This window comes from Engystomops pustulosus, chromosome 2, assembly GCF_040894005.1.
Source record: "Engystomops pustulosus chromosome 2, aEngPut4.maternal, whole genome shotgun sequence".
Lineage (NCBI taxonomy): Eukaryota > Metazoa > Chordata > Amphibia > Anura > Leptodactylidae > Engystomops > Engystomops pustulosus.
The window spans coordinates 26,728,135-26,752,005 of NC_092412.1; the positions used below are offsets into that span (position 1 = coordinate 26,728,135).

Genomic DNA, 23,871 nt, shown 5'->3' on the forward strand with positions numbered 1-23,871 from the left:
GCAAGAGCCCTCGCCACGGGAGCTTCACTAGTTGACACATTTGGCGCTGATGCACCAGCTCTGGCCCTGCCTCTCCGTCTGGCCCCACCACTGCCTCTTCCAACCTGTTCTGGTCGAGGACTCTCCTCCGTCTCAGAAGCACTGTGTTCACCCGGCCTCTCAACCCAGCTTGGGTCTGTCACCTAATCATCCTCCGATCCCTCAGTCTGCTCCCCCCTCGGACTTCCTGCCCTGACAACAACTTCCCCACTGTCTGACAACCGTGTCTCCTCATCGTCGGACACCTCTTTACACACTTCCACTACGTCAAGAAGGTCATCATCACCCACAGACTGTGACTGGTGGAAAACCTGGGCATCGGAAAATTGCTCAGCAGCAACCGGACAAGTGGTTTGTGACTGTGGGAAGGGTCCAGAAAACAGTTCCTCAGAGTATGCCGGTTCAAATGCCAAATTTTCCTGGGAGGGGGCAGACTGGGGGGGAGGAGGCTGAGGTGCAGGAGCTGGAGGAGTGGCGATTTCGGTGACATGGGTGGACTGCGTGGAAGACTGACTGGTGGACAAATTGCTCGAAGCATTGTCAGCAATCCACGACATCACCTGTTCGCACTGTTCTGGCCTCAACAGTGCTCTACCACGAGTCCCAGTAACTTCAGACATGAACCTAGGGAGTGTAGCTCTGCGGCGTTCCCCTGCTCCCTCATAAGCAGGTGGTGTCTCACCCCGGCCAGGACCACGGCCTCTGACCCCTGCAGTAGTTGGACGCCCACGTCCCCGCCCTCGTCCTCTACCCCTAGCCCTCGGGTTAAACATTTTTAAAATGAGAGTTATAGCTTTAATTTTTTTTTAACTTTTTTTTGTGTTTTTTTTTTTTTTTTGTGTTTTTGAGTTTTTAAAACCAAACAATGCTATCCTATTGCTATGGCTATTTTCTAGCCAAGTATGAAAGCACACTACTATGCCAGATGAGATGACGCTGAGTTATTAAACAAAATAAACGTAAAATAAAAAAGGACAAATGGCAGACTGTGCCTAATTGAAATCCAACCCCTACTAAATTTTCCCACTTCGGTCTTTGCAATGGATATGTGCGTCACTAAGCGCAAAACACAGCGGTCGCAAGTCTCACTACAAATTGCTCACAATTGGCTAGTAGATGCACTGCAGCAAGTACAGCCACCAGCAGATCAACCAGAAATCAAATATATAACGCTACTGTAGGCGTAAGCCGTTTGGATTCTCCTATGGCTATTTTCTAGCCAAGTATGAAAGCACACTACTATGCCAGATGAGATGACGCTGAGTTATTAAACAAAATAAACGTAAAATAAAAAAGGACAAATGGCAGACTGTGCCTAATTGAAATCCAACCCCTACTAAATTTTCCCACTTCGGTCTTTGCAATGGATATGTGCGTCACTAAGCGCAAAACACAGCGGTCGCAAGTCTCACTACAAATTGCTCACAATTGGCTAGTAGATGCACTGCAGCAAGTACAGCCACCAGCAGATCAACCAGAAATCAAATATATAACGCTACTGTAGGCGTAAGCCGTTTGGATTCTCCTATGGCTATTTTCTAGCCAAGTATGAAAGCACACTACTATGCCAGATGAGATGACGCTGAGTTATTAAACAAAATAAACGTAAAATAAAAAAGGACAAATGGCAGACTGTGCCTAATTGAAATCCAACCCCTACTGAATTTTCCCACTTCGGTCTTTGCTATGGATATGTGTGCCACTAAGAGCTAAACACAACGGTAGCAAGTCCCCCTGCTAATTCCTCACAAAATGGTACTAGATGCAAATAAAAAAAAAAAAAAGTAGAACGTTATTGTAGCCCTAAGAAGGGCTGTTGGGTTCTTGGAGAATCACTCCTGCCTAACATTATTCTAATAGAACACCCTAACGCTTTCCCTGACCAGCAGCAGCTCTCTCCCTAGCGGCATCCAGACACAGTATCATCCGAGCAGCGCGGGCAGCGGCTAGTCTATCCCAGGGTCACCTGATCTGGCCAGCCAACCACTGCTATCGACGTGTAAGGGTACCACGTCATGCTGGGTGGAGTGCAGAGTCTCCTGGCTTGTGATTGGCTCTGTTTCTGGCCGCCAAAAAGCAAAACGGCGGGAGCTGCCATTTTCTCGAGCGGGCGAAGTATTCGTCCGAGCAACGAGCAGTTTCGAGTACGCTAATGCTCGAACGAGCATCAAGCTCGGACGAGCATGTTCGCTCATCTCTACTAAAGACCTATCCAAAGGATCCTGGAAAATGTCTTTAGGATTTTTTTAAAGATATCTGAATATCCATCATATGAGTATTACTTGAGTTACATGAGTATAATTATATAAACCATGCCATAGAAAGTGACCTTTCTCCAATCCCCTATCAGTGGCCATCCTATATTAAAGATTGAGAGACTTACGATCTAAATTGTCAGATCTCCGACCAATCAAATCTCTATGGCATATTGTATAGATAGCTCTAAACCCCGTAAGCACTAGAATAATGTTCTCCTGACCAACTGATCTTCAGACTTTCCTCCAAATAAATAAGTACTGGCAGTCCCCGGGTTACATACAAGATAGGGTCCAGAGGTTTGTTCTTAAGTTGAATTTGTATGTAAGTCGAAACTGTATATTTTATAATGGAAGTTCTAGACAATTTTTTTTCTTTTGCCCCAGTGACAATTGGAGTTTCAAAATTTTTGCTGTAATGGGACCAAGAATTATCAATAAAGCTTCACTACAGACATCTTACAGCTGATCATTGCAGTCTGGGACTATAGTAAAGCATCCAGAGAGCTTCACCAGAGATCACAGTGGGCAGAGGGGTCTGTCTGTAACTATGGGTTGTCTGTAAGTCGAGTGTCCTTAAGTAGGGGACCGCCTGTACTGGGTTGTTGGGTTTCAACATATCCGATCCTTCTGTTATGAATCCAGGAAAGCATGATGAATAGTGATGAGCAGACCAGAACTTTGCCCCGTTTTCGGCTCAAGTCCATCTCGCCGTTAATGCCAGCACCGATCGTGGACGTTAATTCTTTAAAGGAAACCTACCACTTCCAAATTGGACTTCTAAGCATCAAATACTGTCCACCAGTTCAGGGTGAGCTGGTGCCGGAGCATATGTCCGTTATTTTCATAATGTACTGTAATGATTTTAATCACTTTTTAAATCTTTATAGTCAAAGATGCTTCGGCACACGACGGTACGTGCTCAGCGCACCACGCGTACGTGCGTACCAGCATGCGCCGAAGCTACTTCGACTATAAAGATTTAAAAAGCAATTAAAATCATTACAGTGCATTATGAAAATAACGAACATGCTCCGGCAACAGCTCACCTTGAACTGGTGCACAGTATTTGATGCTTAGAAGTTCAATTTGGAAGTGGTAGGTTTCCTTTAAGTGCAGCTGGCAAAGTCATCAGTAGCATTTAAATGACTAAACCTTGTATGCGGGCAGCAGCATACCGGCAGCACCACCCTGCCCAAAATAGTGGCACGCACACAGACTTTGCCAGTGACATTTGAACAGTTAACACCCCCATTCGCCTCTTATCTCTACTCATGAATGCTCTTTTTAGGGTTGACCAGAGTGTCCTCCAGTTGACCCAGAATCTAAAACTACAATGGGGGTGACTATTATCCTTTAAGTAGGTGTTGACAATAGGTTGGCCCCAATTATCATTCTATTATTGTATATATATGATATATTGATATATTATTGTATTGGCTCCAAATTGTATATATTTACTAAATAAACCTCATTTTTCCGATGGTGCCTGCATGACCATTACAGCTAATCAGTCAATGCATTTGCATGTACCGGGAGCCCTGCAGGAGCCTCAGCGCACAATTGTTGGGTGATAACTCAAATTTACTTCGCTTTTGCAAATTGGGATGTATAAAATTGTGAAAAATATCCCTTTACAAGAAATGGGACAACCCCTTTAAATGTTTTCTAGTGCACCGGCTTTACTGACTGTACTCGGTTTCGAATTCCAATGCATAATTCAATAGACACAAGCGAGAAATCAGCTGTTTTTCCCCTGTAGGGTTCCTCCTCGCCGGCAATGGGAAGTGTAAATACACAATGGCCTGTATGAGGTCAGCCCCGCTCCGCTACATCCGCTCTACCTGCCTGCAAACTAATTGAGATCCCACAACTTCCTCATTCCACAGGCTGATGGTGGGAGGCTTGGAGGACCCCTGCAGCTGTGGTGAGGGGGGGGGGAGGAGGGGGTCTGTCACTTCATTCAATCCCAGCCAGAGGCAGCAACTAAGCAAACAGCAGCTTTTGTTCTGGACTTGTCAGCTTTTCCACTGCAGCAGGACAATGTCTGTCACCCAGAGCCGCCTGCTGCGAGTGCGGACACATCCGAAAAACATTGCTTACCCCAAGCATCTGGTGCAAGTAGTAGTATTGTTGGCCGCTGTAATACCGGCTGAAGGTTCTCCAGAAGAGTAGAGTATTGATCGCCAGCCAGAAGAACTGGGGAGGAAAAAAGGGAAAATGTAATGAAACACAACGGGATCATAGTTATTCCTTGCAAATCGTACACTCTTAGCTCGGCTGAGCATGCAAGTATTCTCCATTGGATGAGTAAGCTGCTGCCAGACACCACTGATGGAAGCTACGTCCTCTAAGAAAAGTCAGAAAGCCCCAAATAGACATTTCATGGTCTTAACAAAATCACCCGTCGTTACTATAAAAAATTGTATGGTGCCCCATAAAATCTGTAAGGTTTCAAGTACACAACTGCACCAATCCATTACATGGCGTCCATGAAAATCAAATGGTCCATATCGGACCATTACAAAGCGATAAACACATGGGTCCATAAATAATTCAACATAGCAAAAACAATGCAGTAGATTTTACCAGTTCTACCGAGGTAGGAGAACGTATGATGCCATATGGTGGCATACAAAATGCAGAATAGGACTTATAGTCTATGAAACTATACAGACACCAAGGATTAGTTTGATGGATCCATGTGCAAGACTTGCATTAAAACCCAGAATAGTGGTGGTCGCACTGGAGGTCCAATTCCCCAAAATGAATGGTGCAACAGGTCGAGCATGTCCCATTGACTGATACATAGGATTCAATGCCCCAGTGGTGCACATGATTGACATGCCACTATATTCCTTGGGGGATCAAGACTCCTAATCTAGTGATCGGTGGGGGTCTCAGTGGTCGAACCCCCACAGACGAGCGTATTACCCTATCCAAAGAAAAACATATAAGCTTGGTGGAAACCTCTTTTAAGTCCTGAAATCTATTGAAATCCTCAAAGACCTCAATATTCACACATACTTTACATCCACAAGCCTGGTATGATGTAGACATTAGTATATATCCCCACCTTGGAAGATTGACCAGTGTATTTAGGTCTCAAATATGCAGTGAAAAGCCATATATTGTAGATAAATCCCTTGTTTCACTTTATATCATGTGTCACGTCAGATAAAATGGGAGGGGGGCTGAGAACAATTCATTCATTTTAACATTTGCAGCGATTCTCATCGATTCATACGCAGAATAACCAATAGTAGATATTAGTATACACGAGCCATGTACAAAATTTACTTTAGTTGGGTTAGTATAGTAGCAGGGGAAACTACAACTCTCAGCATGACACCCAAGTGAGATGATGGTGATTGGTTAGTATATACTAGAGTAATTACACAGACTATACTGTACATATTAAAACCATGGTATGACACACTTTGCAAAGTTCTTGAAAAAAATTTTTTTTGTAAATAAAATGAATTAAAAAATTTGAAAGAAAAAAAATCAGAAATTTCGGGAAAGAATAGAGCATCCATCCTACCAGGAAAAGGTGCTTGAAGCCTTCATTGTAGAGCCAGCTGTTACAAGGGAAAGCCATCCTGCTGTAGTGTAATGTGTCCACAATGGTCACAGCTCTCCCCCCAGCTGCAGGAGGCGGCTTCCTGTCCTCTCCCCTGTGATCTTCATGTCTTATATCTTCCCAGCCATGTACAAGTCTCTCCTTGTGGTTAATGATGTGGGACAGGCTGCATTGTCTACAAAAGGGCAGTCACTGCTCACAGCTCAAGCTGCAAAACCTCCCGGCAAAAAGTTTCTTCAAACTTATTCAAAGTGCAAGAAAAAGTTTATAAAGTGCCAAGATACAATGTATCCAGTGTCAGCGTTCTAGAATATCGCCCATAGAAGAAGCAGGAAGGCAGCACTCATCCAATCATCCCATATCTCTGGATTCCAGGCTAACTTTTTCCATTCAGATATAGTTTAACAAAGAGGAGGGGATTAGGGGAAAGGGGGGCTGCTAGCTACAGGGGCCCCGAGGGCTCATTTTTTTTTTAAACAGATGTTTGCTTTTTAATTCTCAGCTGAAAATAAGAGCTCTGTCAATGCAAGAGTAAGTCAAAATAAAATACAATGTGAGATTATGTAGCAATAAAATCATGCAATTGTGGTAAATAAATTGTATTAAATAATAAAGAGGAAATTGGGTACAAATGATAATATGAAAACAAATCAATACAATGGTATACTCCAAAAACATTACAAATTGCTGCTTCTTATGTAAAACATCTTCCGTGTTATACTGATCCAAATGCTCAGGAATATAACTACTATAATACTGCCCCTATGTACAAGAATATAACTACTATAATACTGCCCCCTATGTACAAGAATATAACTACTATAATACTGCCCCCTATGTACAAGAATATAACTACTATAATACTGGCCCCTATGTACAAGAATATAACTATTATAATACTGCCCCCTATGTACAAGAATATAACTATTATAATACTGCCCCCTATGTACAAGAGTGTAACTACTATAATACTGCTCCTATGTACAAGAATATAACTACTATAATACTGCCCCCTATGTACAAGAATATAACTACTATAATACTGCCCCCTATGTACAAGAATATAACTACTATAATCCTGCCCCCTATGTACAGGAATATAACTACTATAATACTGCCCCCTATGTACAGGAATATAACTACTATAATACTGCCCCCTATGTACAAGAATATAACTACTATAATACTGCCCCGTATGTACAGGAATATAATTACTATAATACTGCCCCTTATGTACAAGAATATTACTACTATAATACAGCCTCCTATGTACAAGAATATAACTACTATAATACTGCCCCCTATGTACAAGACTATAACTACTATAATACTGCCCCCTATGTACAAGAATATAACTGCTATAATACTATCCCCTATGTACAAGAATATAACTATAATACTGTCCCCTGTGAACAGGAATATAACTACTATAATACTGCTCCCTATGTACAAGAATATAACTGCTATAATACTGCCCCCTATGTAAAAGAATATAACTGCTATAATACTGCCCCCTATGTACAAGAATATAACTATTATAATACTGCCCCCTATGAACAAGAGTATAACTACTATAATACTGCTCCTATGTACAAGAATATAACTACTATAATACTGCCCCCTATGTACAAGAATATAACTACTATAATACTGCCCCTTATGTACAAGAATATTACTACTATAATACAGCCTCCTATGTACAAGAATATAACTACTATAATACTGCCCCCTATGTACAAGACTATAACTACTATAATACTGCCCCCTATGTACAAGAATATAACTGCTATAATACTATCCCCTATGTACAAGAATATAACTACTATAATACTGCCCCCTGTGAACAGGAATATAACTACTATAATACTGCCCCCTATGTACAAAAATATAACTACTGTAATACTGCCCCCTATGTACAAGAATATAACTACTATAATACTGCCCCCTATGTACAAGAAAATAACTACTATAATACTGCCCCCTATGTACAAGAATATAACTACTATAATACTGCCCCCTATGTACAAGAATATAACTACTATAATAATGTCCCCTATATACAAGAATATAACTACTATAATACTGCCCCCTATGCACAAGAATAGAACTACTATAATACTGCCCCCCTATGTACAAGAATATAACTGCTATAATACTATCCCCTATGTACAAGAATATAACTACTATAATACTGCCCCCTATGTACAAGAATATAACTACTATAATACTGCCCCTATGTACAAGAATATAACTACTATAATACTGCCCCCTATGTACAAGAATATAACTACTATAATACTGCCCCCTATGTACAAGAATATAACTACTATAATACTGTCCCCTATGTACAAGAATATAACTACTATAATACTGCCCCCTATGTACAAGAATATAACTACTATAATACTGCAGCCTGTGTAAAGGAATATAACGACTATAATACTGCCCCCTATGTACAAGAATATAACTACCATAACACTGCCTCCTATGTACAGGAATATAACTACTATAATACTGCCCCCTATGTACAAGAATATAACTACTATAATACTGCCCCCTATGTACAAGAATATAACTACTATAATACTGCCCCCTTGCTGTGAGGACGTGTATGAGCTGAGCTCCTGAGTCTCTGCATGTCTGGAGCTAGCCCAGGGCGGGGCCACCCTGGGTGGGGAGATTCCCCAGGCAAGGCCCAGGCTTCCAGGCCTACACCGGGAGTGAACTCCCAAAAACCTTCTAGGGATGCAAATCCCAAAGTAACCAGTAAAGATTGTGGACAGATTGCAGACAATGCGGTTGTGATGAGAAAGAATGAACAAGTGGAAGTAACTGAAGCAGCAATGAAAGTGTCAAGTTCTATGACCAGCCAGCGTGGAGGAGCACAGGTGATGCAGCAGAGTGTGAGACCAGCAGCAGGTGCACAGCCCCCCACTCCTGCACCCAGACAGAGGAGAACATCTCTGGAGAGACAAACCCTGCGAGAAAACCTGCAGCAGAGGGATGTGGTGTCCAGCATGGCCTGCACAGGCCGCACCAGGTCAGCAGTAAAGCCGCAGACTGTTACTACAAGCCCTGCTAGGTGTGAACAGGCCCCTGCCAGTGCAAGCCACAAGCCTGGGAAGGAGACGGGTGCACCAAAACCATCTGGAGCTGCACCCCGACCAGCACAGCAGGGGAAGGAGACGGCACGGGCACCAGAGCTGCAGTTGGCGGAGGAGATACCGACCCTGGTAAGGAGGATGGGGGAGCTGACTAATCATAAGAAAATGCTGCAGATGCAGATTGACTGTATGTATTCACTTAGAACTGCACACCCTGAAAGCAGCACCCTGTATAACACCAAGCTGCAGGGACTAAGCATAGAGCTGGCACAGGTGGTCAGGGATATGGACTGTGTCCTGGAGAGGATGGGACCCCTGGCCGAGTCATACAGGAACCAGGAGCGCTTCTCCCAGCAGAGGCAGAGCTGTGACTCTGGGCCCCGGGCCCCTACAGCACAAGCAGGACCTGTCCCCCCAGATGTACCCCAACATGTGACACAGATTATCAAGCCTGCGAGCTTCTCATTCCAGAAGGGACAGACACCAGATCAGCCGCAGACCTCTGCAGCAGTCCCAGAGCAGGTGCATGGACCTGTAGTACCACAAGTCCCAGCAGTGTCTGTGCAGCAGCAGGATGGTGAACTTTCATCTATGAGTCAGGGTGATGCGGTGACCCAGGAGAACTCTAACGTGCTTGAGACTGGGGACACTGTAGGACATTCTGCTGTACCTGAGGGGTCGGGGGATGGAGGGGACCCTCAGTCTATCTGGGAGGTGCAGCCACCGGAGGATAACATAGAGGTGGATGGGGGGCAGGTGGTTGTACAAGATAATGTGCGTGACTTCCCCCCTTTAACATCGAGCCCCCTAGTAGAGTCAGGTCCCTCTAGATCAGACCCTCCCCCCAATACCCATAGTGAGCCCCATCCGGAACATCCTAAAAACGCCTGGAGCCGCGGCGCTCCCTCCTTCACCTCCGGTGCCCACTACATAGGGCAGGCGTTCAAAAGGAGGAACACTGATGGTTGGAGCAAGTTTGTGTTTGTCCCCATATCCAGGCCAGGTACCGTGGTCGTCAACATAATATTCTGGAATGAGTCTGTTCCCGCTCAGGACATCCTAGTGTGGCTCAGGCGCCATTGTGATCTGGTGTCTGGACTGGAGGGTGGAAGGTTCTGGTGAAGTTGAGGCAGTTTAACAACATCACCCTGCACCTCCCCAACTCCTTCTATATAGGTAGAGAAAAGGGCGTCTGCTTCTATCCCGGACAACCACGAAAGTGCTTCAGGTGTGGTAGGATCGGTCACGTGGCCAAAGTATGTACAGTAGTTAAATGCAACCTGTGTGGGGAGGTCGGCCATCTCAGTGCCACCTGTGAGACGGTCAGATGCAACCTCTGCGGAGAGATGGGCCACCCGCACAAGGATTGCCCAGAGGCATGGCATAACATCGCCAGGGACTTCTCTGATGATGAGATGGTGCAGGAGGCAAACACCATAGAGGGGGAAGCCCTGGTGTCGGGGCAAATTCTGACCAGGCGGGAGGTACAGGAGTCAGGTGATGCAGAACCCCAGCAGTCAGAGTGTTCAGGGGAGTGTGGAGGTTGTAACCCACGACCAGCCTCAGGCAGCCACCTCTGTAACATCTACTGAATATGAGGAGGTGAAAAAGAATAAAAGGAAGAAAAAAGACAAATCCTCCCGAAAGCCTGAGGAGTATGGTGCGGAGCCTAAGACCAGGAGAAAGTCCAGTGGTGATGCCGGGGTCATGGTCCTTTCCAACAGGTTTGATGCTCTGTCAGAGTCTGATGGGGACTTTGAAAAAGAGCTAGAAAGAATTGATAATGAGTGTGAGGTGGACACAGGAGACCCCCAAACTAAGAAGAAGCCCCCTCCTGTAGAGACCGCTGAGGATTCAGACATGGAGACAGGTGGAAGACAGGGGGACTTTGACTCTGACTCATGATGATGGGGGTCACCGCTCTGCTTTTTTTCATTGTTATGGCTGGGTTCTCTCTAAAAGTTGCTTCCAGCAACGTCAACAGCATTAAAGTAAGAAGGACTAGACACACCGTATATGACCACCTGAGATATCTGGACGCTGATGTCATCTTCCTGCAGGAGACCCGTCTGACCACCTTAGGGCATCTCCGTGAGGCTGAGCGTGAGTGGCGGTCTGGTCCTTCTTACTGGTCACTGGCTGTGGAGCCGTACGCCGGGGTCGCCATATTATTTAACACCACAGACGTGACGGTGCACAGGCTGACGGAGGTCACTATGGGGAGGTGCCTGGTGCTAGAAGTGACCATCCATGGTAGGCGGCTCCGGCTGATCAACATCTATGGCCCACAGACAGTGACAGAGAGAATGCAGCTGTTCAATGAGGTGAAGCAGCATTTATTTACCTCTATCCCTGTAGTAATGGCAGGTGACTTTAATGTTGTCATGACTTCAGGTGACAGGTCCTCAGGCAGAGCAGTGGTCAGGGACTCCAGGGTCCTACAGAGCATAATATCACAGGCAAACCTACGCGATGTATTTACCTTGGACGGGAGGAAACCTCGGTACACCTATACGTGTGCTGACAGGCACAGCAGGATCGATATGGCATTTGTGAGTCCCTCAGAGAATGTTAGTGGTATAAGCGAGAAGGTTGTCCCATATTCTGACCATCTTGTCTTATTGTTTCACCTAGGAGCCACTAACCGCTCAGATATTGGTCGGGGGTTATGGAGGCTCAATTCTAGCATCCTGGATGATGCCTATGTCCAGAATTGTATCCACTCCCTTTTTCAGGACCAGCTCCAGAGAGTAGACTTCTATGACAACATATCTGACTGGTGGGAGAACGTCAAGGAGGAGATCAGGTCCCTCTTAAAGAGACTGTCAGTTAAGAAGGGTAAGAGTAAGTACAGCCAGTATCTCAAGCTGCGGAAAGAATTGGAGTCACTGTATTCGGCGGGAGGGGGGGACAAACAAAAAATTGACCGACTGAAGTCTGAAATAAAACAGTATCAGTACAGCCGCTACACGTCCCTGGTTATCGAGCGGGACTACGGAAAACTGGGCGTTCCTGATCCGTATGAAAATTGCCGGGAACGCGTGGCCAAGAAAATCGATCACAGGCCTCACTGACTCCCAGAGAGTTTTACAGGAATCTCGGGAGGGTATCCTGGGGGCGGTGAGATCCTACTATCCTGAGTTATTTCAGAAAAAGGTTTTGGATAAAGAGAAAATGGCTCAATTCTTGGAGGCAACTCCAGGCCCTGACACTAAAGATTTGGACTTTTCTCCTTTGACAGCAGGAATAACAGAGGAGGAGGTTAAAGAGGCCATCAATAAGTTACATCTGAAGAAGGCACCAGGTCCTGATGGTATAACATGTGAATTCTATAAGAAGTTCAGAGACCTCTTAGCCCCGATCCTTGTGGATGTGTTTACTAACTGTCTAGAAAATCACCTGATGCCTCCATCCATGAGAGTGTCCTCCCTTATTCTGCTGTCCAAAGTTAAGGAGCCTAGTGACATCAAGAACTGGAGGCCGATCGCCCTCTTGAATGTCGACAGGAAAATTCTGGCAAAAATTCTATTCTCTAGATTAGTCTGTTTGTCCCCGGCACTGTTGGCAGGCTCTCAGTACGGCACAGTAAGAGGGCGGAACATCTCTGGAGCAGTCATCTCCATAAGAGAGATGTTTGAGAGATGTAAAGCTCTGAGGTGTGGGAGATATGTTGTAGGTCTGGACCAGGCTAAAGCCTTTGACAGGGTTGATCACGATTATCTATGGGCCACTTTGTCAAAGTACGGTATTCCGGGACAATTTATAGATTGGCTTAGAACTTTGTACAGAGAGGCGAAGAGCTTTCCTCTGATCAATGGTTGGCAGGGGACACTTTTGAAGTAGAGGCAGGGGTGCGACAGGGCTGCCCCCTGAGTCCACTGCTGTATGTGTTTGCCATAGACTTGTTTCTGCGATCACTGCAGCGGTGTGATTTTCAGGGGGTGCCGGTCCCCCATTGCTTGCCTTTGAAGGTAGTCGCCTACGCGGATGATGTGACTGTGGTGATATCTGAGCCTCGTGAAGTGGAGATGTTATCTGCAGCCATCAGAAGTTACTCAGAGGCCTCCGGGTCTCTGGTCAACCTTGAGAAGAGTCAGGCTTTCTGGACATTGGATACTGCTCCTGGCTTTGATCTGCCACAGTTTGCCAAGGCCTCCACCCATATTAAGATCCTTGGGGTGAAATTTGGGAGGGAAGATAATTCCATACTAAATTGGGAAGAGAAATTGGAAACCGGAAATGCAAAGGTTCAGCGATGGAAGAACTGGAGGCTGACCTATAGAGAAAGGGTTACTCTGATGAAGACTTACCTGGTCCCTGTCTTCCTCTACGTCGCTGTCATCTTTCCTTTGCCAGAATCTTTCTCCGCTAGGCTCTTTAGCCTGTTCTTCCAGCTTTTATGGGGGAATAGGTTGAACCCAGTAAAAAGAGGGATCACCTACCTGCAGAGGAGAGAGGGTGGACTGGATATGTTAAATCCTAGGGTATTGTCACGGGTGCTCCCGCGATCCCTGTCTCGGATCGCGGGCGCATCCGTGCACCCCCGTTTGCCCCCGCTGCAGGCCGGTCATTGAACTCACCTCTCCCGGCTCCTGCTCTTCCCCGGACTGCGCGCGGCTCCTGCCGAAAATTTAAAGGGCCAGCGCACCGCTGATTGGTGCACTGGCTGAACCTCACCTTTAAGAATCCTGCCTCTTCCTGTGCCCCCTGCCGGATCTTTGTGCCTCATAGCCTTAGAGAAAGCTTCTTAGCGATTATTCCTGCGTTCCTGTGTATTCCTGCGTTCCTGTGTATTCCTGCGTTCCCGTGTATTCCTGTGTGTTCCCGCTCCTGTGTCCTGTGTTACCCGAGTTCCTCCGTGTTGCTGTGTTTCCGTTCCCACCTGCCTGGACCTCCTGTTGCTGACCCCGGACTTGGACCTGACGTTGCATCTCTGCCGCCTGCCCTGACCCTGTGCCTGGACCTGACTACGAGACTGTCTTCTGCTAAGGTACCTCGACCTCGGCTGCCACCGTGGGCTAGTCACACCTGGGAACGACCTAGTGGTATCCTGCCGCAGCAAGTCCAACCCGCTTTGCGGCGGGCTCTGGTGAATACCAGGTGCCGCTAGGCTCCGGTTCCGGGTGTTGGCTAGTTACATCTCCCGCGGTGGTCCAGAGGATCCACTGATCCTAACAGTAAGATCCGGCCATGGATCCCGCCGAGGCTCCTTCTCCCAGTCAGCCTGATCTCGCCACCATCGTGATCCACCAGTCCCGGCAGATTGCAGCACAGCGGAATCAGCTAGAGCAAGTCACCGCCATGCTACAACAACTACTTGCTACCCAACATCAGCAACAGTCTCCAGAAGCGGCCGCTGCGACCCCTGCCACCCCGGCTTATCATCCTGCTGCTGAACCCAGGCTACGCCTCTCTTTGCCCGGCAAGTATGATGGAGATCCAAAGATGTGCAGGGGCTTCATCACCCAGTGCTCCTTGCACATAGAACTCATGCCGTCGCAATTTGCCACAGAGCGGTCCAAGGTGGCATTTGTCCTCAGCCTTCTTTCCGGGAAAGCCCTGGCCTGGGCTACTCCGCTTTGGGACAGAGATGACCCGGTTGTGTCTAGCCTCACTGCGTTTCTGTCAGAGTTCCGGTCAGTCTTCGAGGAACCAGCACGAGCCTCCTCTGCGGAGTCTGCATTGTTGAACTTGCGTCAGGGCAACTCATCGGTGGGAGAGTACGCAGTTCAATTCCGCACCCTGGCTTCAGAACTGGCTTGGAACGATGCAGCCCTCATCGCTACATTTAAGAAAGGGCTCTCTGCGCAGGTCAAGGATGCATTGGCAGCTCGGGATCTTCCATCTACTTTGAGTGACCTCATCACCTTGGCCACTCGAATTGATGTCCGGTTTAAGGAGCGAGCCGAGGAACTACGATCCGAGTATCCCCAAGGCCGTGTTAGACGCATTCCTCGCCTGGCGCCAGTCTTCCAAAGGCCGCTCCAGGTCCCGCCTGAATCTTCTGTTGAGGAACCCATGCAGGTTGACCGAACCCGGCTCACTCTACAAGAGCGTTCCAGACGACGTCAGGAGAACTTGTGCATGTATTGTGCCAGCCCACAACACTTCGTCGGGACTTGCCCTGTACGTCCCCAACGCCCGGGAAACGCCAGCACCTAGGCTTCTCAGGAGAAGCGTCCCTAGGTGTGAATAAAGCTTCTCCACGCTTGATTCTCCCTGTACTCCTCAGCATTGGCACTGGTACTCCGGTCCAGGTTTCTGCTTTCCTGGATTCGGGCTCCACAGCGAACTTTGTAGATGCTGCACTGGTCACCCTGCATCACTTCCCGGTGGTTCGTCTTGAGAAGCCCTTGTCCATTGCCTCCGTCAGTGGCCAGATTCTCTCCGTGCCTATCTGGTTTCGCACTGAACCCCTGCTCCTTCAAGTTGGTGCATTGCATAAAGAGAGACTCTCCTTTTTTGTGCTGCCACAGTGCACTTCCACTCTCCTGCTGGGTCTCCCCTGGTTGCAGCATCATGCCCCTGTTCTGGACTGGTCTTCTGGGGAAATTCTCCGTTGGGGTCCGGATTGCCCCTCACGCTGCATGACGGTTCCACATCCGCTTCCTGTCAGGACTGCTACTTTGTCTCCCAAGCCTCTGGAGGGACTTCCAGCTCCGTACCGGGACTTTGCAGACGTGTTTTCTAAAAAGCAAGCCGAGATCCTTCCTCCACATCGTCCCTATGATTGCCCCATTGATCTGCTGCCTGGATCTTCTCCACCACGGGGTCGGGTGTATCCGCTCTCGGTTCCTGAGACAGCCGCTATGTCGGAATATGTTAAGGAGAATCTGCAAAGAGGTTTCATCCGCAAATCCTCCTCGCCAGCTGGCGCTGGTTTCTTTTTTGTCACAAAAAAGGATGGCTCTCTCCGCCCCTGTATAGACTATCGCGGTCTTAACAAGGTCACCGTTAAGAACCGCTATCCTCTGCCGCTTATCACGGAGCTATTTGATCGTCTGCGGGGTGCAAGAATTTTTTCCAAATTGGATCTTCGTGGGGCCTACAACCTCATCCGCATCAGGAAGGGTGACGAGTGGAAGACCGCCTTTAACACCCGTGATGGGCATTTTGAATATTTAGTTATGCCCTTCGGACTTTGTAATGCGCCAGCCGTTTTCCAGGAGTTTGTAAATGATATTTTCCGGGACTTATTGTACAGTTGTGTCGTGGTGTACCTGGACGACATCCTTGTGTATTCTGCCAATCTGGAGTCCCACCAGTCCCATGTACGGGAGGTTCTCAGCCGCCTCAGGACAAACCACCTCTATGCCAAGTTGGAGAAGTGCCACTTTCATCAGAGGAGCCTTCCATTCCTCGGCTACATAATTTCTGATAGGGGTTTGCAGATGGATCCTGCCAAGTTATCTGCGGTTCTTCAGTGGCCACGCCCAGTGGGACTGCGAGCTATACAAAGATTTCTGGGCTTTGCTAACTATTATAGGCAATTTATCCCACACTTCTCATCTTTGGTCGCGCCGATGGTGGCGCTTACGAAAAAGGGTGCTAATCCCCGTGTCTGGCCACCAGCAGCAGAAGAAGCCTTCACGAAATTAAAAACTGCTTTTTCCTCCGCTTCAGTCCTTACCCGACCGGATACTGAAAAGCCGTTCCTGGTGGAGGTTGATGCCTCCTCCGTGGGTGCTGGGGCAGTCCTTACCCAGAAGGGTCCCAGGGGACGAACACTCACTTGTGGTTTCTTCTCCAAAACCTTCTCCTCCGCGGAGAGAAATTATTCCATTGGAGATCGGGAGCTTCTAGCCATCAAGCTGGCTTTGGAAGAGTGGCGTCATTTGCTGGAGGGAGCCCGATTTCCAGTCAGCATCTTCACGGACCACAAAAACCTCCAGTACCTGCAGACAGCTCAACGGTTGAACCCACGTCAAGCTCGGTGGTCCTTATTCTTTTCCAGTTTTGACTTCCAGATCCATTTTCGCCCAGCTGAGAAAAACATCAGGGCTGACGCCCTGTCACGTGCTTCCGATGTTATGGGGGAGGACTATGCTCCGAGACACATCATTCCTCCAGAGCGGCTTGTGCTGGCAGCGCCGGTGGACCTTCGGCAATTACCTCCCGGCAAGACTTATGTACGACCTGGACTTCGAAAGAGGATCCTGACCTGGGGACATTCTTCTCGAGTGGCTGGGCACCCTGGGGTGCAGCGCTCTGTGGCCCTGATTTCCCGTTTCTATTGGTGGCCTGATTTGGTCAAGGACGTTCGGGATTTTGTGCGGTCTTGTGCCTCTTGTGCTCGCAATAAGCCCTCACGACAAAAACCAGCTGGTCTTCTGTTGCCGTTACCCGTGCCTACCTGCCCGTGGTCTCACGTGGCTATGGACTTCATTACTGATCTGCCGCCATCATCTGGCAATACCGTTATCTGGGTGGTAACAGACCGCTCCTCTAAGATGTCCCATTTTGTCCCTCTACCAGGTTTGCCTTCAGCCCCACGTCTTGCCAGTCTCTTCTTCCAGCACATCTTCCGGCTTCATGGCCTTCCCCGGCACATCGTTTCTGATCGAGGTGTTCAGTTCGTGTCCAAGTTCTGGAGATCTCTGTGCAATCAGCTGCAAGTGAAATTGGACTTTTCCTCTGCCTATCATCCTCAGTCCAACGGCCAAGTAGAGAGGGTGAATCAGACTTTGGGATGCTATCTCCGCCACTTTGTGTCCGCTCGTCAGGATGACTGGGCTTCTCTTTTACCATGGGCGGAGTTTTCCTACAATGCCCTGGACTCCACTTCTGCTGGTTCTGCTCCCTTCTTTATTAATTACGGACTGCACCCACGGCCTCCTCTTCCGTTACCTGTGTCTGCAGATGTTCCTGCTGTGGAGGACTTGGTACAGGATCTAAAAGCCATCTGGGAACAAGTCCGTACCTCATTGCTCCAAACCTCTGCCAAGACCAAGCGTCAAGCGGACAAGAAACGTCGGCCTTTTCCTGTCTTAGCTCCTGGTGACAGGGTCTGGTTATCCTCAAGGTACGTCCGACTGAAGATCCCTGGTTACAAATTGGGACCCCGGTTCTTGGGTCCATTTGAAATCCTCAGTCGCATCAACCCGGTAGCCTACAAATTGCGGCTGCCTCCTAGCATGCGCATACCCAACTCCTTCCACGTTTCCCTCCTCAAGCCAGTCGTCTTAAACCGCTTCACCCAACAAGTTCCTCTCCCTCCGGCTCCACAAGCGGACTCTACTGATGTCTTCGAGGTGAAGGAGATCCTGGATACGAAGACAGTGAGAGGTAGGCGGTTGTTTCTGGTAGACTGGAAGGGATTTGGTCCTGAGGAGAGATCTTGGGAGCCAGAGGATAACATCTTGGACAAGAGCCTGCTCCAACGTTTTCTCAGGCCCAAGAAGAGAGGGAGGCCGAAGGGGGGGGGTACTGTCACGGGTGCTCCCGCGATCCCTGTCTCGGATCGCGGGCGCATCCGTGCACCCCCGTTTGCCCCCGCTGCAGGCCGGTCATTGAACTCACCTCTCCCGGCTCCTGCTCTTCCCCGGACTGCCGTGCGCGCGCGTCCCCGCCTCCTAGGGCGCGCGCGTGGCTCCTGCCGAAAATTTAAAGGGCCAGCGCACCGCTGATTGGTGCACTGGCTGAACCTCACCTTTAAGAATCCTGCCTCTTCCTGTGCCCCCTGCCGGATCTTTGTGCCTCATAGCCTTAGAGAAAGCTTCTTAGCGATTATTCCTGCGTTCCTGTGTATTCCTGCGTTCCTGTGTATTCCTGCGTTCCCGTGTATTCCTGTGTGTTCCCGCTCCTGTGTCCTGTGTTACCCGAGTTCCTCCATGTTGCTGTGTTTCCGTTCCCACCTGCCTGGACCTCCTGTTGCTGACCCCGGACTTGGACCTGACGTTGCATCTCTGCCGCCTGCCCTGACCCTGTGCCTGGACCTGACTACGAGACTGTCTTCTGCTAAGGTACCTCGACCTCGGCTGCCACCGTGGGCTAGTCACACCTGGGAACGACCTAGTGGTATCCTGCCGCAGCAAGTCCAACCCGCTTTGCGGCGGGCTCTGGTGAATACCAGGTGCCGCTAGGCTCCGGTTCCGGGTGTTGGCTAGTTACATCTCCCGCGGTGGTCCAGAGGATCCACTGATCCTAACAGGTATTTTTTGACTCCATGTTTCTGAAAGTAAATTTTGGTTGCCTGGACTCAAATAATGGTCTCCTGTGGGTAAGTAGTGTCAGGGACTGGATATTGCCTTTTGCAGAGTCTTGGGTGCAAGGCGGCAGTATCAAGAGGGGCCGATGGACTCCTGGCTTCCTCCCCCAGTATCTGGAGTATGGTCTCAGGTGTTTGAAAAAGTGGAGAATAGGTAAGACCTATCTGGAGAGTAAGACCAGGAAGGACCTCAATATGAGTGTCTGTAGGACCTTCTATACAGTACAACCAGCTCTGAGGGACTGCACAACGGCCACCCTGCAGGAAAGCCTGAAGTGTCTGCACACAGCGAGTCCTTCTTGCCCATGAACGCTGTAACCCAAATATTATCAGAACTGAGGTGGATCCGATCCATAGAGGTTAAAAAAAACTAGTAATAATGTTAAGTTATGGAGGAACATATGTCTGGGGTAATTCTTCAAGTAATTATATTAATTTCCACATTTTTTACCAGTGATGGACTTTTTAAGTTAAGATTATTATGAATTTATTATTTTCTGATCTGTATGATATTTGTTAATTAACTGTTTGTTCATTCTGATGAGAATGTATTGTAATATTTTCTGTTTGTTTATACTAATAAAAATTGCCCCCTATGTACAAGAATATAACTACTATAATACTGCCCCCTATGTACAAGAATATAACTGCTATAATACTGCCCCCTATGTACAAGAATATAACTGCTATAATACTGCCCCCTATGTACAAGAATATAACTGCTATAATACTATCCCCTATGTACAAGAATATAACTACTATAATAATGCCCCCTATATACAAGAATATAACTACTATAATACTGCCCCCCTATGTACAAGAATATAACTACTATAATACTGCCCCCTGTGTACAGGAATATAACTACTATAATACTGCCCCCTGTGTACAGGAATATAACTGCTATAATACTGCCCCATATGTACAAGAATATAACTACTATAATACTGTCCCCTATGTGCAAGAATATAACTACTATAATACTGCCCCCTATGTACAAGAATATAACTACTATAATACTGTCTCCTATGTACAAGTATATAACTACTATAATACTGCCCCCTATGTACAAGAATATAACAACTATAATACTGCCCCCTATGTACAAGAATATAACTACTATAATACTGCCCCCTATGTACAAGAATATAACTACTATAATACTGCCCCCTATGTACAAGAATATAACTACTATAATACCGCCCCCTATGTACAAGAATATAACTACTATAATACCGCCCCCTATGTACAAGAATATAACTACTATAATACCGCCCCCTATGTACAAGAATATAACTACTATAATACTGCCCCCTATGTACAAGAATATAACTGCTATAATACTATCCCCTATGTACAAGAATATAACTACTATAATAATGCCCCCTATATACAAGAATATAACTACTATAATACTGCCCCCTATGCACAAGAATATAACTACTATAATACTGCCCCCTGTGTAGAAGAATATAACTACTATAATCCTGCCCCCTATGCACAAGAATATAACTACTATAATACTGCCCCCCTATGTACAAGAATATAACTACTATAATACTGCCCCCTATATATAAGAATATAACTACTATAATACTGTCCCCTATGTACAGGAATATAACTACTATAATACTGCCCCCTATGTACAAGAATATAACTACTATAATACTGCCCCCTATATACAAGAATATAACTACTATAATACTGCTCCCTATATACAAGAATATAACTACTATAATACTGCCTCTATGTACAAGAATATAACTACTGTAATACTGCCCCCTATATATAAGAATATAACTACTATAATACTGTCCCCTATGTACAGGAATATAACTACTATAATACTGCCCCCTATGTACAAGAATATAACTACTATAATACTGCCCCCTATATACAAGAATATAACTACTATAATACTGCTCCCTATATACAAGAATATAACTACTATAATACTGCCTCTATGTACAAGAATATAACTACTGTAATACTGCCCCCTATATATAAGAATATAACTACTATAATACTGTCCCCTATGTACAGGAATATAACTACTATAATACTGCCCCCTATGTACAAGAATATAACTACTATAATACTGCCCCCTATATACAAGAATATAACTACTATAATACTGCCCCATATGTACAAGAATATAACTACTATAATACTGCCCCCTATATATAAGAATATAACTACTATAATACTGTCCCCTATGTACAGGAATATAACTACTATAATACTGCCCCCTATGTACAAGAATATAACTACTATAATACTGCCCCCTATATACAAGAATATAACTACTATAATACTTCCCCTATGTACAAGAATATAACTACTATAATACTTCCCCTATGTACAAGAATATAATTACTATAGTAAACCCTCAAAATACAAGAATGCGGCAGAATTTCAGTATAATTTGGGAGTTGTACTTTCAGTGTTTTCCACCCAGTATTTTATTTGCTTTTTCATCTGAGGAGGAAATATCTTCGTTTCCACACATTTTGTGTTCACTTCCTAATTAGAATCTGTGCCTTAATGTTGTCAGTGCAGCCTGCGGCAGGAGAGGTAATTGGGAGGCTATGGAGATTGCAGGTAATGATGTCTGTGTTTAGAGGTCGGCTCCCAGTCTCATGTTCAATTGATCATGCACAGTTATGTCTGCAGCTCACAGAGGACATAACATCTCACTGCGGTTTTTATTTTTCCTGCTGTTCTCGAGGTTTTCTCACCTGATTTGTCTAAGGTCTCCTTTGAATGTCAGTTAACAACTCTCATTAGCATATTTCACACCAAGGTATGAACTAAAGCTATATCAGCGGATCAAGACCTATGCAGAACTACAACTCCCAGCTATATTCAGTACAGGATAAGTAATGTCATGTATGTTCACAGTGACTGCACCAGCAGCAGAATAGTGAGTGCAGCTCTGGAGTATAATATTGGATGGAACTCAGGATCAGTACAGGATAAGTAATGCCATGTATGTACACAGTGACTGCACTAGCAGCAGAATAGTGAGTGCAGCTCTGGAGTATAATACAGGATGTAACTCAGGATCAGTACAGGATAAGTAATGTCATGTATGTACACAGTGACTGCACCAGCAGCAGAATAGTGAGTACAGCTCTGGTGTATAATACAGGATGTAACTCAGGATCAGTACAGGATAAGTAATGTCATGTATGTACACAGTGACTGCACCAGCAGCAGAATAGTGAGTACAGCTCTGGTGTATAATACAGGATGTAACTCAGGATCAGTACAGGATAAGTAATGTCATGTATGTACACAGTGACTGCACCAGCAGCAGAATAGTGAGTACAGCTCTGGTGTATAATACAGGATGTAACTCAGGATCAGTACAGGATAAGTAATGCCATGTATGTACACAGTGACTGCACCAGCAGAATAGTGAGTGCAGCTCTGGTGTATCATGCAGGATGTAACTCAGGATCAGTACAGGATAAGTAATACCATGTATGTACACAGTGACTGCACCAGCAGCAGAATAGTGAGTACAGCTCTGGTGTATAATACAGGATGTAACTCAGGATCAGTACAGGATAAGTAATGTCATGTATGTACACAGTGACTGCACCAGCAGAATAGTGAGTGCAGCTCTGGTGTATAATGCAGGATGTAACTCAGGATCAGTACAGGATAAGTAATGCCATGTATGTACACAGTGACTGCACCAGCAGCAGAATAGTGAGTGCAGCTCTGGTGTATAATACAGGATGTAACTCAGGATCAGTACAGGATAAGTAATGTCATGTATGTACACAGTGACTGCACCAGCAGCAGAATAGTGAGTGCAGCTGTGGAGTATAATACAGGATGTAACTCAGGATCAGTACAGGATAAGTAATGTCATGTATGTACACAGTGACTGCACCAGCAGCAGAATAGTGAGTGCAGCTCTGGGGTATAATACAGGATGTAACTCAGGATCAGTACAGGATAAGTAATGTCATGTATGTACACAGTGACTGCACCAGCAGCAGAATAGTGAGTGCAGCTGTGGAGTATAATACAGGATGTAACTCAGGATCAGTACAGGATAAGTAATGTCATGTATGTACACAGTGACTGCACCAGCAGCAAAATAGTGAGTGCAGCTCTGGGGTATAATACAGGATGTAACTCAGGATCAGTACAGGATAAGTAATGTCATGTATGTGTACAGTGACTGCACCAGCAGCAGAATAGTGAGTACAGCTCTGGTGTATAATACAGGATGTAACTCAGGATCAGTACAGGATAAGTAATGTCATGTATGTACACAGTGACTGCACCAGCAGCAGAATAGTGAGTGCAGCTCTGTAGTATAATATAGATAACTATATGTTTTTCTTACATAAATGCTCTCCGCTAGATGTATCTATCATAGTGTAACCAACCAATTTTTGTTGGAAAATATGTTGGATGGAAATAGTCCTTGCTGACAATGGGAAAGTGCTGTGCACCAGGACTCATCTCTGTAAATGGATTGGATACAATCTGCAGTCCCGCGGCATGTGCCAGCCAGGCAGGTGCGGTTCCATCAAGATGTGTGGAGAACGTTCATCAGATGTTAGTGGTCTAATCAAGCATGAAGGGACATGTTCTCCGCTGGTTATACGCAGCATTGAACTTCAAGCCAGGCTGCGGATAGATAGATACATTCCTCAGTAA

At 46.3% G+C, this 23,871-nt stretch overlaps 2 protein-coding genes across 3 annotated transcripts in view; one reads left to right on the plus strand and one right to left on the minus strand.

The window, feature by feature from the left end:
• NOX4 (NADPH oxidase 4) overlaps positions 1-6,274 on the minus strand; it is a 151,739-nt gene extending 145,465 nt beyond the window's left edge. For both annotated transcript variants that reach the window (XM_072134091.1, XM_072134090.1), the window contains exons 1-2: positions 5,839-6,274; positions 4,398-4,493 (exon numbers count right to left, since the gene is read on the minus strand). In XM_072134091.1, the coding sequence (XP_071990192.1) occupies positions 4,398-4,493; positions 5,839-5,895 (153 nt within the window). In that variant the 5' untranslated portion in view covers positions 5,896-6,274. The remainder of the gene's footprint in view (positions 1-4,397; positions 4,494-5,838) is intronic.
• Positions 6,275-9,091: 2,817 nt separating this feature from the next.
• The window catches only part of LOC140117390 (glutamate carboxypeptidase 2-like), a 105,389-nt gene continuing 90,609 nt past the window's right edge, over positions 9,092-23,871 (plus strand). Inside the window, exon 1 of the mRNA XM_072134094.1 lies at positions 9,092-9,110. The gene's annotated coding sequence lies outside the window, so the exon portion shown is untranslated. The remainder of the gene's footprint in view (positions 9,111-23,871) is intronic.